General features: G+C 41.1%; 1 protein-coding gene across 1 annotated transcript; it reads right to left on the reverse strand.

Moving 5' to 3' along the window:
* Window positions 1-16,396: 16,396 nt before the first annotated feature.
* hs3st1 (heparan sulfate (glucosamine) 3-O-sulfotransferase 1) lies at window positions 16,397-18,970 on the reverse strand. The gene is made up of 2 exons (XM_070836814.1): window positions 18,800-18,970; window positions 16,397-18,060 (listed from the first exon to the last, which is right to left on the reverse strand). The coding sequence occupies exon 2, from the start codon at window positions 17,920-17,922 to the stop codon at window positions 17,005-17,007; it is 918 nt and encodes a 305-aa protein (XP_070692915.1). The 5' UTR covers window positions 17,923-18,060; window positions 18,800-18,970; the 3' UTR covers window positions 16,397-17,004.
* Between the last annotated feature and the right edge of the window lie 639 nt (window positions 18,971-19,609).

Here is a 19,609-nt window from a genome sequence, read left to right on the forward strand (position 1 = left end):
TGAGTGTGAAAAAAATAGTCAAATTAAACTGATGTATCTGTTTCTTTGTCTGAAAATAGGAACTCATTCATGCGATTTGAGAAACAATGACTTCCTGCTTCTTCCATCCTTCCTGGATTAATACTTCATGAGTTTCCAAACTCTTCCTCCTGGGACTGAAGGAAAAGTGCAGCAACTGTGCAGCAATCATAAAAAAACATTGGTAGTGCCACAATGGCTTCATCTGCACATGACAGGCTGAAGAAGTTTTTGAAGCTGACTACATAGTGAAGTTTTCTATGCAAAACCCTGTCCTACATATTCGAAACAGCTCTGAGTAAAGCCATGAAATTATTACATCAAACTCAGACATCAGTGTGCTCTTATTCTTACTTCTGCTTGTTTATGGAGGAATAAGGAGGGGTTCAACATTTTAGAAAATATACAAGTTTGCTTTTTACCACAGAAAATCAATATCACTGACAAACAGGGTGCATAGTGTGCACATCCAAAAAAAACTTGGAGCCAGGTGCAGGATTAAAAAGCAAACTAAAGGCAGGAATGGAGCAAAGGATTCGTAATAATAGCTCTGACATATTTTGATTTAATTTCTAATGTTAATTAATGCACTCTGCAGATCTTCTGTTAAAATAGATATCACTCTCATGCCATTAGCTTAGCTCAGCATAAAGACTGAAAGCAGGGGGAAACAGCTAGCCTAGCTCTGTCCAGTGATAAGGTCTTGACTATCCAGGATTTTTAAAGCTCAGTACTTGATCATATAAATGCAAAGCTCAGTCAGAGCATAGACCAACATTACGGAAATCAGGATTTCATTTCGCTTTAGCTTTAGGTAGATTATTAACGGTGTAGGCTGGGGAAAGTCATGAAGGACATTAGATGTTTAGTTTTGAGGGAGCCGTCTCTGATTCGCCTCTGCGTCTATTGAGTTGACAGTTGGCGGGAAAAATACTTTACATGTATTTCAACATGTGCCTGTAACAGGCTGATTTGGTACGCATTGTGTATTTGTTTATGCACGCTAACTAATTAACATGTATGTCCTGTTTCTTTGAGGTGAAAAACTGACAAGTTGCCAGGCTATGTTTTGGCCATGAGCAGTGACTTCCTGCTGTGAGTTTTAGAGGTGCCAGTTGGTGGATTTGTTTTTTGCTTTTGGACATACAAGGCTAGCTTTACCAGTCTAACCAGCTGCTGCCAGACACAAGTGTTGTATTGATCTTCTTATCACAATCGGTAAGAAAGAAAAAAAAAAAGTATTTTCCAAAAAATTTTAAATGTACAGTTCAACAACATGCAGCTGGCCGTACGTACTATACATCCAAATAAAGGTGGAGCTCGGTGCAAAACCAAACAAGTCTTGCCTTCCCACTCGCTGTGCGGCCTCACACATTCTCATGGTCAAAGGTGACATTTTCCTCCCAGCTATGTGAGCAAACAGGAATGTGTACACTTTGACTGCTGCTACATTGTAAGCATGTAACATTTCTACCCCCAAAACAGCAGAAGGTTGTAGCATCAAGTATAAGAAACTGTGGAGCACTGCTCAGAAACACTGAAACCACAAGACCGGCTCTGCCTCTTCCTAATCCCTCCACCCTTCTTTTCATCTCTCTTCATCACTAGAATTCTAAATGGGTATGAATGTTTTTCTGCCCGCTTTTCTCAGAGCTGCGTATTAACAATTGCATCGCACGCTGCAAATGGCATCTCCAAGGTAGGGGCCGACCTTCATTCCTCTGCAGAGGGCACGCCAGTAAATCCATTTCTCCAGAGATGCGGTTCACTGAATAACAAATCACGGGGGTAGACGTGGCTCTCTCTCCTGGTAAAGAAGCCTATTGCTGGAAGCTTCCTTCACAGAGCCTGTAACACCAGGGGTTTATTGTGAAGAGAGGGGAGTGGACAAACACAGGGAATGCGCTGCCATAGGGAAATCTGCTCCCAAACTATGTGAAACTGAGTTCTTCTTTCTTGAATTCACTGCTAATAATTCTTGTGAAATTACACATTTTAGCGTAAGAAAAAAAAAAGACTGTAGTTACGTATATAAATAAATATGCTGTTCTCGCTTCTCCCTTGTGTTCACACATTCACAACACAATATCGGCGACACCCTCTGCATCATTAGGGAAACTGCACAGCCCCGTTTTGTGCTGATATCTCACAGCTTCTGCACATATTCCTGTATCTCATTTCCCATGTTCTCCTCTTTCGAACCAAATCAGCTCCACGGGATATCAGCCACCTGTCAAAATCTGTTAAGGTGGCTCACATTTCATGAAACACCTTATCTTGCTTCATGACCAATGTAACGTTATTTACACCCTGCAAACAAAATGGCTCCGGCACTGTCGCCGCTGATAAGGGCCTTTAGTTGTGGAGCAAGGTGACAGCAGCCAGATTACAAGTTGGTGATTTACTTTATTCATTCTTGTGACCTAGAAAAGAAGACCAATTTCAGTATATGTTGCCGTTCCCCTGCAGACGGACCTGATTTACTGTCTGTGCTGTTTTATTGGATCTTCTTTCCAAGAATTCTTCAAGAAACTTTCCTGTGATTTGAGAAAAGATTAGTTTACAGATTGAAGGAGATAAGATTCACAGCATTCGGGGGAAACCAATTTTTTTAAACAATATTGGCTTGGTGGTGAGCCAGGATTAGATCTAATATCTGTTTGTTGGCATCCACAGGACCTGTGCTATGTCTGACAAAAAGTAAATACTGACATTAGTGTTCTGGATTGGATTATCTAGGTTTCTACTTAAGGCGCAGCTTGTCTGGCATTCAAATGAGTTGTCTTTTTATCTGCACAGAACGGTTTTGTTTGTTTGTTTGCTGTTTGTTTACATGTCTGAAGCTGCAGGTCGCTGTTAAGTCGGTGAGTAGCCATGCTGGAAAAGTAGTAGCAAATGAGAGATTTGCGTATATTATTGTCTAATGAGGAAATTGGGAGCAAAACAACAATAAACAAAGAAAAACAAACCAAGTGATCGTTCTCTAATTCTCATGGGGATTTCAGCAGTATTAGTTTTACTAGTTGAAATGATGACTGTCTGGGGCAGGTTTTATTAGCTACAGCGAGCTGTGTCCGAAAAATGTCTGATTAATCTTCCTAATGGCCAGCAGGGGGCGACTCTGTTGGTTGCAAAAAGATGTCTGGTTCAATGGAAGTCTATGAGAAAATGAGCCTACTTCTTACTTGTTTTATTACTTAAGTAAACACTTTCCTAATGAGTTTATGGTCTCAATTGCTAGTGTTAAGATAGTTTTCCTCAATACAGCATGATATTCATTTAGTGTTTGGTCCCATTCAGAGGGAAATAGACAATGAAGCTGGGTATGCTTTAGGGCGGGACTACCTTGTGACTAACCAATCAGAGGCAGGCTTCAGGCAAACGTTGTCACTTCTGGCTCCAAAAAACCAAGATGGCGAATTCAAGCCCATAAAGCCAAGCTTCAAAATGGGTGACCAATGGGTGACTTCTCTGTGGCTACATCCACCTCACAGTACATACACAGTCTATGTTTCTACCTGACTCATTGTTAAAACAAGAATCTTGTACAGGAGTCCTTAAATATGCCCGTGCTGGCTACATACATGATATTGTGCAAACAGACTGAGGCTACACATAACCCTGTCTGGCTGCTTAGCTTACATGCTTGTAATTTCCAGAAAACATTACAGCGAAGGTGGTGAGTGCAAAGTTAGCATGAATCTGAATGATCCCAATTATGAGAATAAGACCTAGGATGAAAAATACAGGAATTTCTCTTTAAAAAGAATGCACAGCAGCCTCCGCTGAATTTATAATCCGGCTTAGACTGGTGTATACTGGAGACCTTGAAGCTTATTATCTTTAGATTATAAGACTTTTTAGAGGATAGAAATAATGTTTCCTCTGTCTTCTGTGTTCAGGGTGGGAAAAATTATGTTTCCACTTGAGACTTTCCAAGCGAAATCTAAAAAGTTTTGGAACTTCAGGGAAAAATAAGAGTAAAGGAGTATTGATTCGAAGGCTGAGCACACATGGGACACAAAGGTGCTAAGAGCCTTCAGAATACATGGAGGATCACTCTCGTCTCTCGCCCAGAGATGTGGCGTGCACACAGTCTTGCGGGGATGCCCACAGCTACAACCTGCTAAGTGCATCATACACACACACACTCCCATGTCGGATATAGGTTACACATACGCACAGATGGGTGAGACTGGGCTTCACATCAGCTTATTAAATAAGTGGAGGTTTTACGTGGTGAAATGGAGCAGTGAGGAGGAGTTATATGCACTGCCTCCTCTGCAGTGTTGGTGGACCGCCAGCATCACAATAAGCAGTCAGTCAATAGGCTGACTCAACAGTGTGTGAAATTAAGAGGGAAATAGAAGTAGACAGACATTAAGCCTCTCTCCCACTTCCCTTCACTCTCTCAGACGCCAGACAGCGGCTAATGCACCCCCTAGAGCCCCCACACACTGCTATCACACACCAGCAGCACCGCAGCTCCACTTCTTGTCGTCTGCTCCTCAAAAGAAAGCCACGAGACGCAGAAAAGCCATGCTGACCTCCTTTGACGGCATTAACGTAAATACGGCACCGGATGTCTGTTTGCGCGAGTTTCAGGTTTAATTCCACCTGCAGAGATGGAAGGCTAAACATCTTTACAATACAGCCACATGGCAGGGTGCTCCAATCTTCTTCTTTTTTTTGTTTGTCTGATGTTTTTTTTTTTCTTTATATATGGAAATTTTGGAAACAAGTAATTACAGTTTGTGCCATGAAAATAAAAAGCAGATATTTGATTTCACAAAAGCACAAAAAAGCTGAAAAATATCAAAGCAATACATTTACAATGTACAATTCACACGACTGGAATACCACTCCAATAAAACCAGACATCTGTTGTCAGATGTCCACTGGGAAGATGTTTAGAATATCTTCCTCACCCCCCCACCCCCAGCTCCTTGATATGTTAATGTGGGTCTTGTTTTTGAGTTAGAAACAAAATCCTTTCTGCTGAGAGCCTCATTTTGTCAAAGCAGGGAGGAGTCACATTTCCATACGAAATGTCTGGGTAAGAATGAAACTACTATTAAGGAAATTCACAACAGCGGCCTAATGATAAAAAGCCAGTTGCCAAGGTAATATGCAAAACAGTCTCATTGACTCCCAAGCTGAACTATGAGAACCACCTTCAAAATGGAGGCTGGGGAGTTTGACTGGAAATAATGTCTGTCTCTTTGTTTAATGATATAAATTATATAATAGTTAGCAATAAAAAATGTGTGATGTGTTTCATATGTTGCACCCAGTTTGATATTACTTGTACAGTACTCTATTAATAAGACTACTGTACTGAAATATTGTACTTTTTACTCCACTATGTTTAGCTAACATCTGCAGTTAGGGTCAGTTTATTAAATATGATGCGTTTTTATGGATTAAACTACCTGACAGAGCTTCACCTTCACCAGCTATAACATTAAAATGCTTTTTACACATTTATACATCAGTGGGGGGATAATCATGTGGATAAAATGTTCTTTCAATAGAATTTAATATCATGATATTGATAAATACTGTGATGCAGTAACTGCTTCCACTGCAGTAAAGTTGAGAAACCAGATAAAGATAAATTAACCAGATGAGAGTTTCAGCTTTTTGCTTACCCAGTGAAATAGATAAACAATAAATCAAAGCATGTCAATACATCGATGTGAAAAATGATGTAAATCTAACCTTTAACAGTAATCCAAAACCATGACGTGCAGTCGCAAAGCACTCACTACTTTTACTTGTGCTTATTATTACGTGAGTGTTTTTGACCTTCTTCCACCATTGTAAATAACTGTGCAGAAGGACGTGTGGATTAGATTATCACTGACATATTGTCACCTTCAGGTCAAAGGGGACTAAACAAGCCACTAGAGGGAGCAACAATAAACAAATGCAAAGCAGTGTTGCAGGATTGTTATCTTCCTCTGCAGTTTACAGCTTAAACATGGGCAAATGGCTTTATCTATTGTGTGCTGTTCTGTTAGTAACGAAAGAAATTGTAACAGAATTTAGCTTTAAATGTGTAAATACGTCAGCCCGAGAGTTATTAGATCAGAGATTTCTACACCAAAAACTGGTGATAAATCAGAAGAAATACACAGTCTGCTGTTTTATTCCTCTGGAGCATGCCACGCTCACCCAGTGTTTTTCTTTCCTGAACTTCTCCTCTTCAATCTGACTCTGTCCTCTCACTGATAGCAGCCGACCTAAGATGAATACAAGTGGCTGAGGGCTGAGGAAAGACAATGTCTGTAGAGACTCTTCAGATGGATATTGACCAAAGGGGGAAAAAGCTGATGGAATTTCATTGACCTATGGCAAACTGCACCATGTTACACAACCAGATCAATGTCCTCTCTCCCTCTTCGCTCCGTTCACCTCTCTCTGGGGGACTTTTAATGCTCAAACATGTTCTTGTTGGGGAACGGAGAGGCGTGGAAGCACCTGAAAACGTTGACAGATGTGTGAGAAAGTGCTCTGTGAGGCTCCTCAGGATTGTCTGTAAGTGCATTTGATCTGAAGGAGCTAAGGTTTCAGCTGCTGTTGTTATATTCCTCCTACGACTTCAGAGGGAATGTTAGAAATAGAGCGATTCTGTGATGTGGAAGATGCCGCACAGACACTGCATACGGGGGTGCCGCCAGACTTGTTGATAGATCACCCATGTAGGCTGTAGCACACTAACAGAACACTCCCTGCAAACCCTAAAGAATCTCTCACTCCTGCAAACCCTAAAGAATCTCCATATAATATAGATTACTGTAGTAGTATAAAGTAGTTTACTGTAGTATGTAGTATATACTATAATAGTATCAACATCATAATTTCAACTCGCGCATTTCTGGTGATACTACTTATGCGTACTAATATGATAATTTTGTATATTTCACACTGTGATGTAGTAATACATATAATATCTAAGTGTACTACTGTAGTTTGATGCCATTGTTATTCTGACTATTTGGCTGAAAGTAGCCAGCTGCAATTTATTGAAAAGAATGTGATCATCAATGAAAATCTCACTCTGTGTCATTATTATTATTATTATTATCATCATCATCATCATCAGTATTATTATTATATGATGATAATTGGTTTATTTTGAATAATCTTGGCTCTTGGAGAAGTAGAGGAGCCACCATTTATTCCATCATCAGCTCTGCAGATTTCTCTGTGGGAAACTAGCCAGCTACTATCAACGAAACGCTGCTCACCTTCCTCTTCTTCTTCACCTGAGGGTTGGATTGGACAGTAGGGGAGGACTAGTGGTGAGTTCGCTGGAGCTGAAGCTGCATGACGAAGGCAGAACTGATTAAAGATTTGATCAAATCTCGGCTAAACAAACAACCTATGATGACTTTAAGACTGTTGTGAGTGGCCAACCACCCAATCTCCGTTGATTTTCCATTTCTGGCCTCTGATTTTGTTGTTTTGAATTTGACATTTTGTACATAAACAGAATGTACATGTAGACCGAGACAGACTGGCTACTAGTTACCAGGCTAAAATATTGAAATTTGAGGCCCTGAATAATTTCCTCAGATAATTACTGTCCTATGTTAGCGTAGTATTTTTGAAGGCCCCTGGAATCATTGTAGTTTTCCCTTCTTTTATACCCTTAGCCTCTTATATGCTGGTCTCACTCTGAGATTCATATTGTATTCATGCTGTAGATGTGCAGCCTTTATGTTCTGTGACCAAGGTCAGTGTATGAAAATATCTGCTTAAATCCTTCTGGTCGGGTTGTGATTATGAATTTTATAAGAGGAAGCCTGCCTGACTTACAACAGACACAACAAAGATGATCTGAGTGTTTCATGTCTGCTGCAGTGAGAAATCTGTGAGGCCTGAGGCTGAGAGCAGCAGAGTTTGACGAGTTACACGTTTGTTTAATTAATAGATTCTTATGGTCATATTCTGATGTTCAGTATAGTCTTATCTAATTTGAATTTGTGCTCATTTTACAGTTACAGAAACATAAAATGACCTGCGTTGAAACCAATGTGTCAATGTAAAATGAAACGTACCGTGAAGCTTTTAATTTAATTTAACAGAGAAATGTTTTGTCCGGTCATGACTTGACCCAGCTATAAAGGTGTTTTTTTTAACTTACACAGTCTACATTCTCATCATATAACAAGACAAGAGGCCGTGCTGCTCATTGTCTCAAAGAATTTTTTAAAAAATTTTGAAGGTATAGTAAAAATTCAGCAGAGTTTGGTGTCGCAGTAAAGGTCTTTGCAGCCTCTGTCAGAAGGGGCCATCATGCTGTGCGTATCAAAGTGCAAAGAGATGTGTTTGTGTGAGACTGGTTGAAAGCAGGAAGTCCATAATGTGAGATTTTATGATATCATGTGCAGCGTTGGGTGAGCAAAGATGTGAAAAATTAGCTACAGTTGGAAGAAACAGAGAGATCATTTTTCTGAACTTTGGGGTGCGATATGTTTATAATATATACGGTACAATTCTTTATAGATCACCTATCATCACTGTTTCTTTCATCTTAGTAGTTAAATCTGAGTACACGTGACGCGAACGAGATGGGAAGTCATTAGTGTACAGCCTCTTGAGAGTCTCTTTGCAGAACTTCATTGCAATCCATCCAAAGTTGTTGGGATATTTCAGTGTGGACCAACAGACCGATGTTGCCGTCCCCCAAACCATGTTGCTTGTTTGGCTAAAAAGCTTTGCAGTGCTGCACCAGAATGTTCCCAAAGAGCAACAGACTCTGAATATTGCCTCAATTATCTTTTACTTTCTAATCAAGAAGATCCAGTTTTTGAACAATGCAAAAAATCTCATTTCACATTTGTTTGTTATCTTAACTTTTAAGAAATACAATTACAAAAAAATTTTTCAGGACAAAACCAACAAAAAACCCCCAAAATAAATAAATTTATGGCAGCGGCTTCTCAGCTGTTCACAAAACAAACGAGAGACAAAAACTTCTACGGCTACACGAACGAGAAGGGACTTCAAATGGCCATGTTTCAATTAGTGAGAGGAGTGCATTATCATTCTCCAGGTGAGAAGCAATATATCAGCCGTGCAGGTCATTGGATTTCAAGACTCACGGGTGAAGGGATTTGGTCAATCATGAAACAGCCAATTGATTTTCCTCTCTTTATTTGCAGAACTTGGCACAAGGCAGAGGGAAATTTCCTTCCCTGGACACGCTGATTGAATGTAATTTTGTCTTTACGCACCAAGCACACTTACCACCTGTTTTCTATTTTCTTGGGTTGACATTTGGGGATATGAGATACGTTTGTGAAAAAAGAACAACTGCAAACAGTGTGGAAAACAGTGTGGTTTGACTTGAGTGTAATTCCCGTGATAAGTGGTGTAATAAGTAGATTATGAGGAGAAATATTTGAAGTGTGGTGCACGTCAAATCAAATCAAATCAAAAAATTTTTTTCTTTATTTGAATGGCAACTATTAAATGGTGGGCGGGGGCAGACATATTCTAAGAAGGGCGGCTCATTTGAGAAATTAGTAAAATGTGTTAAGACCCGGACTTTGGTGATAATAAACTGAACATTATTATCTGTTAGTCTAATAAACAATTTTAAATATTCTAGAATTTAAAATAATATTAATAAATAGCTGCCATGCCTACAGCCATGGACATCATTTCATATTCCTATGAAACAATTGGACACAGACATTTAAAAGTCCTGCAACCCTCTTACAGGAGCAAGATATCCAGACTGACAAGTTTTTGTCAACGGTTTTGCTTCACTTTGTGGTTGTTTTTCATCATTTTGTATCTCTTCATAGGTGTTTTGCATCATTATTTATGATTTACTTTCCAACAAGAACTGTTAACAGTCATGTCATGCAGAGGTTCTGATACTAACAAGCCAACTATCACCTCCTTCCTCTGGCATGGGGGGCACCAGGGATGGGATCATTCATATTCCAAGGGGGACTGATGCCCTCCCTTGCCACCCCTCTGGCCCCGCCTCTGTCAACATCCCTTAAAAAGAACTAGCAGTTTAATTAGAATATCATTAATATGTATTTTGCTTTCCAATGACCTGGAACAGGAGTCTGTTCGGCACCATGACACCACTACCGGGGGACGAGCCAACACATGGTTTCAATATGCAGCAGCTCTACTCACTTTAATCAAGACAACACACACACAAGATTCCGTTTTTGTTGTAATGCGATACTTGAGTGATCTTGCATGTCGTTTGGCTTTGATTCGAACCATATGCAGTTCATACACAGAGAACATTTGTTGCATGTTTGTAGACCTAACAGTGTTATTATGTCTTTTGGCCAAAAGAGAAGATGCATTCTTACGAGATGAATTACACTGCAATATAACCCGAGCATCAGAAGCATCCAAATAACCACAGCGATGACGTCAAGTGCAAATGGGACTCCAAAAAAAAAAAAGTAACTGAACCCATTTAGAGCTATTCTAGGGTTTCACTCTTTGGGGAGTATCTGGGTCTGTAGCCCAAATGTTTGAAAATCCTGCTCAGTTTCAAAATCCATATGGTTCCTTGCTCCCTGTGGAAGGACATATGCATAATCCCACACATACATGTGCTTGCATGGACACTTGCAGATTCCCTCGTCCACACAAACACACACACACGTCCGCACATACGCTCACAGAGGGAGTGAGGTCTATCTGTGGTCCCAGTCATGCTTCACCCATGCAGAGGTGTCCGTTAGCAGTGGGAGTTATCATTGGCCATGGAGGCTTATTCCTCTGCCAGAGGAGACCATGCCAGGAAATGACTGATAACAGAGCACAGCGATGACTGGCCTGCACAGCGGCGGCACGTGTAGACTCTGGCTGAGATGAAGGAATGGCGCAAAAATGTACACATACATCATGCAGTACTGCTCGGGCCCTCCCTCCTTGAGCCTTTTTACTAATGACATGTACCTGTATTTATGTTCCATTAGCTCTGAGTGGGTAAGCACGACTGGACGCAGCTCACTCAGAGGAAAAAACACATTTTTCTGATCTAATATCTTAAACGTTATTTGTTCCACTGTCAAGCTGCAAAATGAAAACGCTGTAGATGTAATAAGCATGGAGGGAAATTGATGATTTGTGTGATAGCCTGAGAGATAATCATAAATTTGAGTCATATGCTGTGGTATTTAATTTAGGCAATTCAATTTATTCACTGTGATGTGGTCATTTGCTGCCAAAATCGCTTTCTGTTTGTGCAGATGGGAATGGTCTCAAAAATCCTTCACATTTCTTGGCAGTTGAAGGATAAGGATTTTTATTTTTTATTTTTTTACGGACGGAAATGCTTGAAAGCCTAGTTTAGTAAATGATTCTCCAGGATTTCCGAAGAGCAACTAGATGGAACAAGGACAAGGATATTTCCAGAAAGTAATTTAAAACCTGCATCAACAAGAGGCCACACAGACTTGGGATTCACCCTGAGGAAAACTTTGAATATGGAAAAATGTTTAACAGCGCAAAACTCTTCTACAAAACAACTCTACAGCATAAAATTGCATTATTAGAGTGTGAAGGGTGTCTTTTTCAGCCTTTCCAACTCCAGAAATACAAGAAAAGGTATCTATATCAACTCCTTGTTCTGTTTATTCTGTACATTACTGCTTTTTGCATCTCTGGTCAGATGCTAAACTGCATTTTGTTGTCTCAGTACGTGCGTTCTGTATAAAAGACAATAAAGTTGAATCTGATTTACTCTAATCTTAATTTGTCATTTCAGATGGCAAAATACTTAGCTAGAAATGAGAAAGCCAATAACTACTTCTTTTTCAATAATAACAAAGAATTTTCAGGGGTAAATGTGCCACTTTTGCAAACAGTATAAATGCTTACCAGGAGGGCAAAGACCCTTTCAATTTGTATGTGCTGCACAGCTCAATAAGCAGAGCACAAAGAACACAAACACTATGGGGAGACAACTAACTGAACACTTTGTCTCTGTGAGAACTTTAGATAAGGGTACGGCTACTCTTTGCATATGTTAAAACCACAGCAAATGTATGGAGCCACCCTGGCTGACTGTGTCATTTCAGTTTTGTGCTGAAGTGGTAATGAATGGATGAGTGCCATATACACATCTTTATGCAGAGTCAAAGGCCTCTAGATGTTCTCACGTCTTAATGCTGAAGTGGAGCAAGGACCAAAGCTGCTCATCATTACATTCAATTCAAACAAAACCGACATAAACCAGCATATACTTACTTTGATTAAATGATGGATTAGTTGATTCGCTTGCATCTGTGTCGAGGTTTAATAAAAGACGTTGGTCAAGGCTGCATATAGGTATGGGTTTCTAAGAATCTTTTTTATGTACCTGGTATGTCCTGGTTTTACAGTTACCGGCGTCATAAAGATGTGGCGCTATCTTGTGTTGGAGTGCATGTCGACACTGAATAAAAGCTGCGAATGCAGAGCAATGGTGTGATCTATTTTCAGTGTTCAATCTTCTATAGCTGTCAGTGAATGGTGAGCAGTCCTATAATAAACCAAGTAAGATGCTGACTAGTCATACTTGACTGAAAACATGTAAGGTCACAGAAAAGTCACAGAACAGTAACTCACATGAAAGCACCCAAACAAGTGAGAAATAAAGACGTACAGTTTGTCTAGGATTTTGTTCTCCTTTTCATCAAAACTCAAATCCCTGCTTACCGATTTAGCTGAGCTAACAAGGAGCCTGAGCATTCGATTTTCCTAAACACAATTACCCTACAATCTCTGTAAATCCTGGAAGGTCATTTAACAAAACATACCCTTTTTCTTGAAGGTAAAGTATTTTTGAAAGAAACTCTCAGTTTGCTGCATGAGGAAATAGATTTTTTCACTGTATGTCTTAATCCAGGTAGATGGAAATGTATATATTGGCTCTTTTTGTTAAAAGCAAGCAAAATATTAATAACTTATGTGTTTGAAAAGAAACATTAATACATTCATTAATATGTCTGATGATGAAATAAGCAAGGAGATGTGTTGTTTCCAGTTATCAGCGTTGTTTGGAAATAAAGACATAAACTGAGAAGAAGGTTAAAAATCTTCATTTTGCAGTGGATGAAATATTTATTTCATCCAGATGGTGATAGGAGCCCTTGGTGATTTTGGAAATACTTTTAGAACAGCAGTAACTGTGAAAGGATGAGATTCAAAAATATCACTAGCTGTACGTCTTTAAACTCAAATGTAAAGGCACAAACTGGGGCTCGGCTAACGTGCATTCCTATTTCTCTGTTTGTGTGGAGGAGACAGAGTGGGTGCATGTGTTATTTCTGCCGGGCTTCACACATTGAGTGGACAAACAATCTATTCCAATTAAAGCGAGCTGCAGCCCTGGTGACGGCAGAAGGGGCTGTGCTCCATCGGATCACATCATTCTTTGAAAAAACTCAAGATTGGCTGATTGTGATTTGAAGGGAAACAAGGCCCTTCAGGAACAACTAGTGTGGGCTGGCAGCAGGCAGAGAGGTGGGGGTGGCAGGGTGGCTCCGAGTGAGTCCAGAAAGTTCCACAGAAAATAGTGTTACAGCCGAGGCGGGGGGAGGGTGGGCGGCGCCAGGGGGAGGGCACTGCCATTAATCCTGGTTGTAGCCCCGGTTTACCGTTCTTGCTGCATGCGGGGCGAGGAGGCAAATTAATTATGTGGCCTGAGATTAATTAGGTGATGTTAAGGGAAATCTGTGACTGTAAAACTTAAGAGGGCTGCACAGCTGACTAGACTAATGGGGCGTTCATGAACTCTTAATAGATGCTCCTCTGATGTACAGTGGTGTGTGAGCAGAGCAGAGAGAGAGAGAGAGAGAGAGACAGCCAGAAAACTGGAGACACAGAGAGCAGAGTGAGGATGTGTCCTTGGTCAAAGTAATTTCAGCAGAAGGGATTCTGAAAGCTTTATCTAGGAGCACCTGCTCTAGCTTAAAGCTTTACTTCAAGCTTCTATAATCAATATGTTATAATAACGATGAATCAAATGATCATATGAAAAGGGCCTACTCATGGAGACGACTCCACAGAGAATTACCACCCCGCCCCGACTCTGCAGTTCTTCGCAGCTCCGCAGAGCTTTTTAGTGTCTTGACAGCTGTTTAGACCAAAAAGCTCTAAAAACTAACTGTATACTACCGACCCAGGACCAAACTGTACACAAACAAAGTTATTGATTAGGTGGCGGTGGTGGAAGAAGTGTTCAGATCATTCACTTATGTAAGATAGTAGACAAACCATCATCAGCAAAATGTTCTTAAAGTACTAATAGTAAAAACACTTTTACAAACAAAAATGGCCCCAGTGAATGATGAATTATTGACATTCTTCAGAGTGACTTGAACCCAGGGTGAAAAAACGTAGCCCTCTCATTCGATTAATGGAGCCAGGCTGCAGGGGTGCCAGCAAAACAACGTGGGGTCAACTGGAGAAAAAGCTGAACCCAGCTCAACTTTTGCTGTAACACAATGTGATGTCGTCCGGCGAGATGCCGTGTTGACACGTGCAATCAAACACATGCAATCACACATTCCTGATGGAGTACTTTGAGATGTGAACGCCATATTTCCACCATTTACCTTGAGATTATTGAGACAAAAGATAAAATTGAAAAATATGGGAGTGATTTTAACCGATTCATATAGAGCTCGGTAATGTAGCCCAGTGGTTCCCAATCTGTAGGAGTCGAGGTGATGATTCATAGGAGAGGAGAGGAAAGCAGAATAAAGAAAGTTCTTCTACTCAAATTAGTTTTCATATTTTAGACTTTTGTCTTATTTTTTTGCGAAACACTGGACAGTTTTTGGGCGTCAGTTATTCAAATGAAGCCATCTAAGAATTTTAGAGCAGAAACGTCTCTGTTCATTCTGATAACAACAACAATCGATAGTGAAAGGGGCTTTAATTACACTCTGAATTTGTAAGCAATGTAATATTGAAGTAGAATGATGACTACTTAAGTAAGAATACCTCAAAATTGTACTTAAATAGAGTGCTTGTGTGAACACTGACATGTTTCAGCACGTGTGCTACAGGTTTACATAAATTCCAGGTATGTCGTTGTTTCCCTTTTGGTCTCAGGTGATTTGCAGCCTGTGGTGTTAAGTAGAAAATGGGTTAATCTGGAAATCGCATCAGTCTCTGTTCAACGCAGAGAAAGGGGACATTTGACACGGTCTGCTGTGTTTTTGATTTCTGGTAGAAAATTAAAAAAAAACACATTCCTGCGACTTCCTCCACCTGCTCCGGAGGACCGTGCACCAGAAAAACAGAACATGCCACGTCTGGGTTACTGCTGCACAGGCCAAATAACAAGCCGCTGTCTGATAATCGCGACAGCAGAGCATCGGCTTCAGCCTCACACCTCACCCTCCACATACTCCCTTTGCTCTTTATTTCCCCGTGCTTTCAGCCAAACCTGTTCTGCTGATAACCGTTGATAGTCTTACTCAACACTCGCACTATGAGTAACACATGTAAACTACAGGCGGATCAGGGACTAGCATTACTGCTCTTGGAGGACTAAAAGAATAAGAGAGATAGAAAGAAAGAGAGATTGCTTTCGTGTGCATTTAAGGGGCAATGAGGTTAACATCCTGTCTGCAGAGCCTCAGTAAGCCTCAGAGTAAATCTAGGCCACATTCAAATATGAAACAGCCACTGTGGGTCTTTTGGAGCTTAATGTCTTTGAGACGGTGCTGCTGATGTTTTCAAAGTAGCACTAAGATTTTAATAAATAATCCCTTGCTTCTGTAAAAAAAAAACTGAATAAGAAGATCACACCCTTGAGCATAAACAACTTCTTCTTTTGATTTCTTGTGGTTCGGATTGTGCTCGAATCTGAGTTCACCTAGCTGCCCACTCTCTTAACATAATCCTAAACTTATGGTGCTAAAATGTACACACTCCACCTTCACAATTCAAGAAAATGGTTGGAGGATGACTAACAGAGCGACATTATGTCAAACAGCAGCCCCCTGACAGCACAACAAGTTTTTTTTTTAAAGATACCACAATCCAACTGTGGTGGATGGCCAAACAGGAAATTCAAGACAGGTTACGATTGCATCTTTGCACTGTTGTTCTATGTGCATGTGACTGAAGGAAAGAATGAAACTTTCAGCATGCCTTGTCCTTAAATGTAAATTCAGCGTGATCCAGTAATCCACGGAGATGGATGCAGCACACTAGACACATGCTCACGCCTGTTAACTGAGTGGACATCACGACTTGAGTCATTCTCTTTGCTTCTTAACATCTGAATAACAAGCTGCACAGCAGACAGATGCATAATGGATGAATAAAAATAGATAAACATCAGACGTGCTAAAAATAAAATACATCTTTATTATGGTATTAATTCTTCACTTTGAGAAAAAAAAAATATTTACAGTACACCATAATGATCTGTAAATACATGATGGGCACAGAGCATTTATATAACTGATTCTTACATAAAGAAACATTTGAGTAACAAAAGGGACAAGTACATATTCAGTACGGCTTGTGCCTGAAAGTGACTGAGAAAAAATCATAGCAGCAGGTAAAGGTCCTTCAGAGCTCTAAATTCAGTTAAAAATGTCACATTATGTGAAGCGAAATATGAAGGTAAGACAATATTAAACTGCCTGGTGCTTATCTTTATGTAACACATTAACCGGCAGAAAAGTCTGAATGTCATTATCAATGTCATAATAAGTCGTCAGCTTTGATCAGACGAGCTGAGCAGCAGTTAGCATTTCCAACAGCACAGAAAGACATTAAAATGTTTGACAATAAAAAAAAGACATACACCAACAGAGCATGTCATGAACTGCAGTCTGCCCTGATTTTTGGCTCGATCATACTCCAATAACAAATGTACTGGTACAAAAATAGATTTAGTTTAGATTTACATTAGCTTTATCTACATTGTTAGTGATGGAGATTATCCCCAAGCAACTCTACAGCAAACTACTGAGACTCAAACGTTCATTTCCAGTTGAATGTTCGGCCCACCAGCTCAAAGAACTTCCTGTTGGGTTCGTGAAAGAACTGGTAGAGTTTTTGAAGGATGGCGGGCGCCACGTGAGGGTGAGCCCTGCCTTTTGAGTCATGTAAACACCGTTCTCGCCCGTGGTCTCTCAAACAGTAGAATCCTTTCGTTTTATTGAAGTAAAAATTCGAAGCGTTTATCTGCGGCTCCAGCTTTAAGAATCTTTCTACCTTTTTCATCTCAGGGAAGGGGTCCCTGATCAACTCGTCCCCGTCCACAACGTGAATGCTCTCCAGCGGGAAGTATTTCAGCCAGTTCTGCATGTGAACATAGTACAGGCTGCGATTGAGAGCCTTGTATCCCAGGTTGATCTCGCCGTCCTTCACCAGGACGGACTCGATGGGCTGGTAGCGTTTGTGCTTCTGGAGCCGGTTGTAAAAGACCTGGGTGTAGTCCGACAGCACCCGCTCCGTGGGGTCTCTGAGGATGAGCAGCAGCTTGATGTCGGGGTTCATCTGATGGATGCGTTTGGGGACTTTGCTGGAGGTGAAGTAGGCTGGCGTCTTCTCTACCGTCAGCTGGTCGGGGAAGGCGTAGGGCATCTGGCTAAGATACCAAGGCAAGCCCTTCTGAAAGTGACTCTCCCAGTCAAAGAAGTGCACCTCGTTCTGAGCCGCTGCCACTGTACTGTGCAGGCTGAGCATCTCTATCAGCGCCCTCGTCCCCCCCTTCCTCACGCCAATAATAATAATCTGAGGAAGCTGCTGGAAGGTCCCGTTCGGGTGGCTGGTGGTCCCGTTGTCGGTGGGCGATGAAGTGGGAGGGGAAGGTGGCCCCTCATCAGCTACGGGCCTGGAGGGGACGGGAGGAGACTGCATTGCAAAAAGCAGCAGCCCGAGGAGCAAGGCTGCCATGAGGGAGGTCCTGACCCTGGAGGATTTCAGCCTGGCGAAAGCAGCAAAACTGTATCCCACATTGAAAGAGCAGCTGCCTGAGGACAATGATCCACTTGAAAAGCAAAGAAACTGTGGCTTCTCTGCCAGCAGCAGTGACTGCAAGGGGAGAAAAAAAAAAACAGCTGTGATGAGAGCATACAAGGTGAATAATTGCCAGGGAGACAAAACACCTCTGAAAAACACTGAAAAGTACACAGTCCATCACACATATTAGCAACACGCCTGATTGTTGCAGCTTACTGACTCAAAGTTTCAGACAGCATTGGTATCATATCATTTATGACCACTGAGGTGATTTTAAACTTAAAACTCCCCCCAGTGATCGCTGCAAGGTACCAAACCACAAATAATGCACGCTTCAAGCAGGAGAAGTGTGTTATCATACAGTACTAGTCCTTATTTCAGGATCTTAAAACAGGCATGTGTCAGTGCCATTTATTTAACAATAATATTGCACATGCTATGCATTCATGGCACAAAAAAGAAGCGCAGATTACTTTGAAAATGTACGTATTTTCTATTAAAATCAACCTTCTACGGTGTGAATCTCTACAAATTGTGATGCAGTAACATTTGCTTGAATATAACAAATTACAGACTCAGACAGAAACTAGATATACGCACACAGGAACCGCATGTTTTGCGCCTGTTGTGGGGATTTTCTTTTTCACGGTATATATAATATATATAATATAAATATATAAATATTAATATGAACATATATATATATATATATATTTTTTTTTTTTTTAATGTATCAGTCTTTAGCTCGTCTACTTCACCACCTTGCTCTCGCAGCGCCCAAGAAATCCCTGAAGTGTTGTGGAGCTTTTACCTTTTCAGCTATAATCGTCCACTCGACAAAGGTTTCATTTCGTGCAGCTCCTGTCTCTTTGTTCGCAGCACCGATACTTCCAAACCAGCAGCCGTATGCTCCAGCTCCGCACCGTCTCCTTGCTCCTCTCCGTGCGCGTAAAAACTCGCCTCCAGCCGCGGCTCAACTCCGCCGGTGCGCCTCCTCTGTGCTGAGTATCGGAGCCCAGACTGTCCTCCTGGTTTTGGAGTGTCAGCTGTTGATGCACACGCCCACATTACGCCTGCAGGACCACTCCCCCACCGTGACTCACGGCGCTGTAATGTTATGGTATTTGACAGAGATAGCGCTGCTGGTAGTGCGCTGGTGATATGTGAGGAGGAGCTGAAGCAGGTGATCCAGGTGTGACACTTCAGGCGACACGTGTAGACGGACAGAAAGAAAGTGGGGGACTAAACTACTCTGATGTTATTGTGCTTCACAGAGAAGAAAATTGCTCCAATTTTGCAGGGAGTTCTTTTGTGATTAAAGAGTGTTTACCCAAAAGCCAGAAATATTCAAATGCAGCAGTCATATATAGAAATGTGTCGCCCATAGAGAGCCAGTCTCTTTGGACTGAAAAAGGCTATTCAGTGGAGCCTCCAGGAGCCCTCTCTTCCTTCTATTCGCTTTCAGGGGAAATCAATGAAAGAGACAGACCAGTTATTCATCCCTGGCATTCTTCTCCTCCTTTGTCCACAGTGCAAGTGCATCTGTGGTTTCTCGCACTGTCCAAGTTGCACAATCTCACCACCTGTTGAGCTCCATTTAATTTTTTTTTTCTTTTCCCCC

The sequence above is a fragment of the Pempheris klunzingeri genome, chromosome 9 (genome assembly GCF_042242105.1).
Source record: "Pempheris klunzingeri isolate RE-2024b chromosome 9, fPemKlu1.hap1, whole genome shotgun sequence".
NCBI classification, from domain to species: domain Eukaryota; kingdom Metazoa; phylum Chordata; class Actinopteri; order Acropomatiformes; family Pempheridae; genus Pempheris; species Pempheris klunzingeri.

Bases quoted from the DNA above. Each gene is read 5' to 3' on its own strand.
- hs3st1 (XM_070836814.1), bottom strand. From the start codon at position 17,922: ATGGCAGCCTTGCTCCTCGGGCTGCTGCTTTTTGCAATGCAGTCTCCT.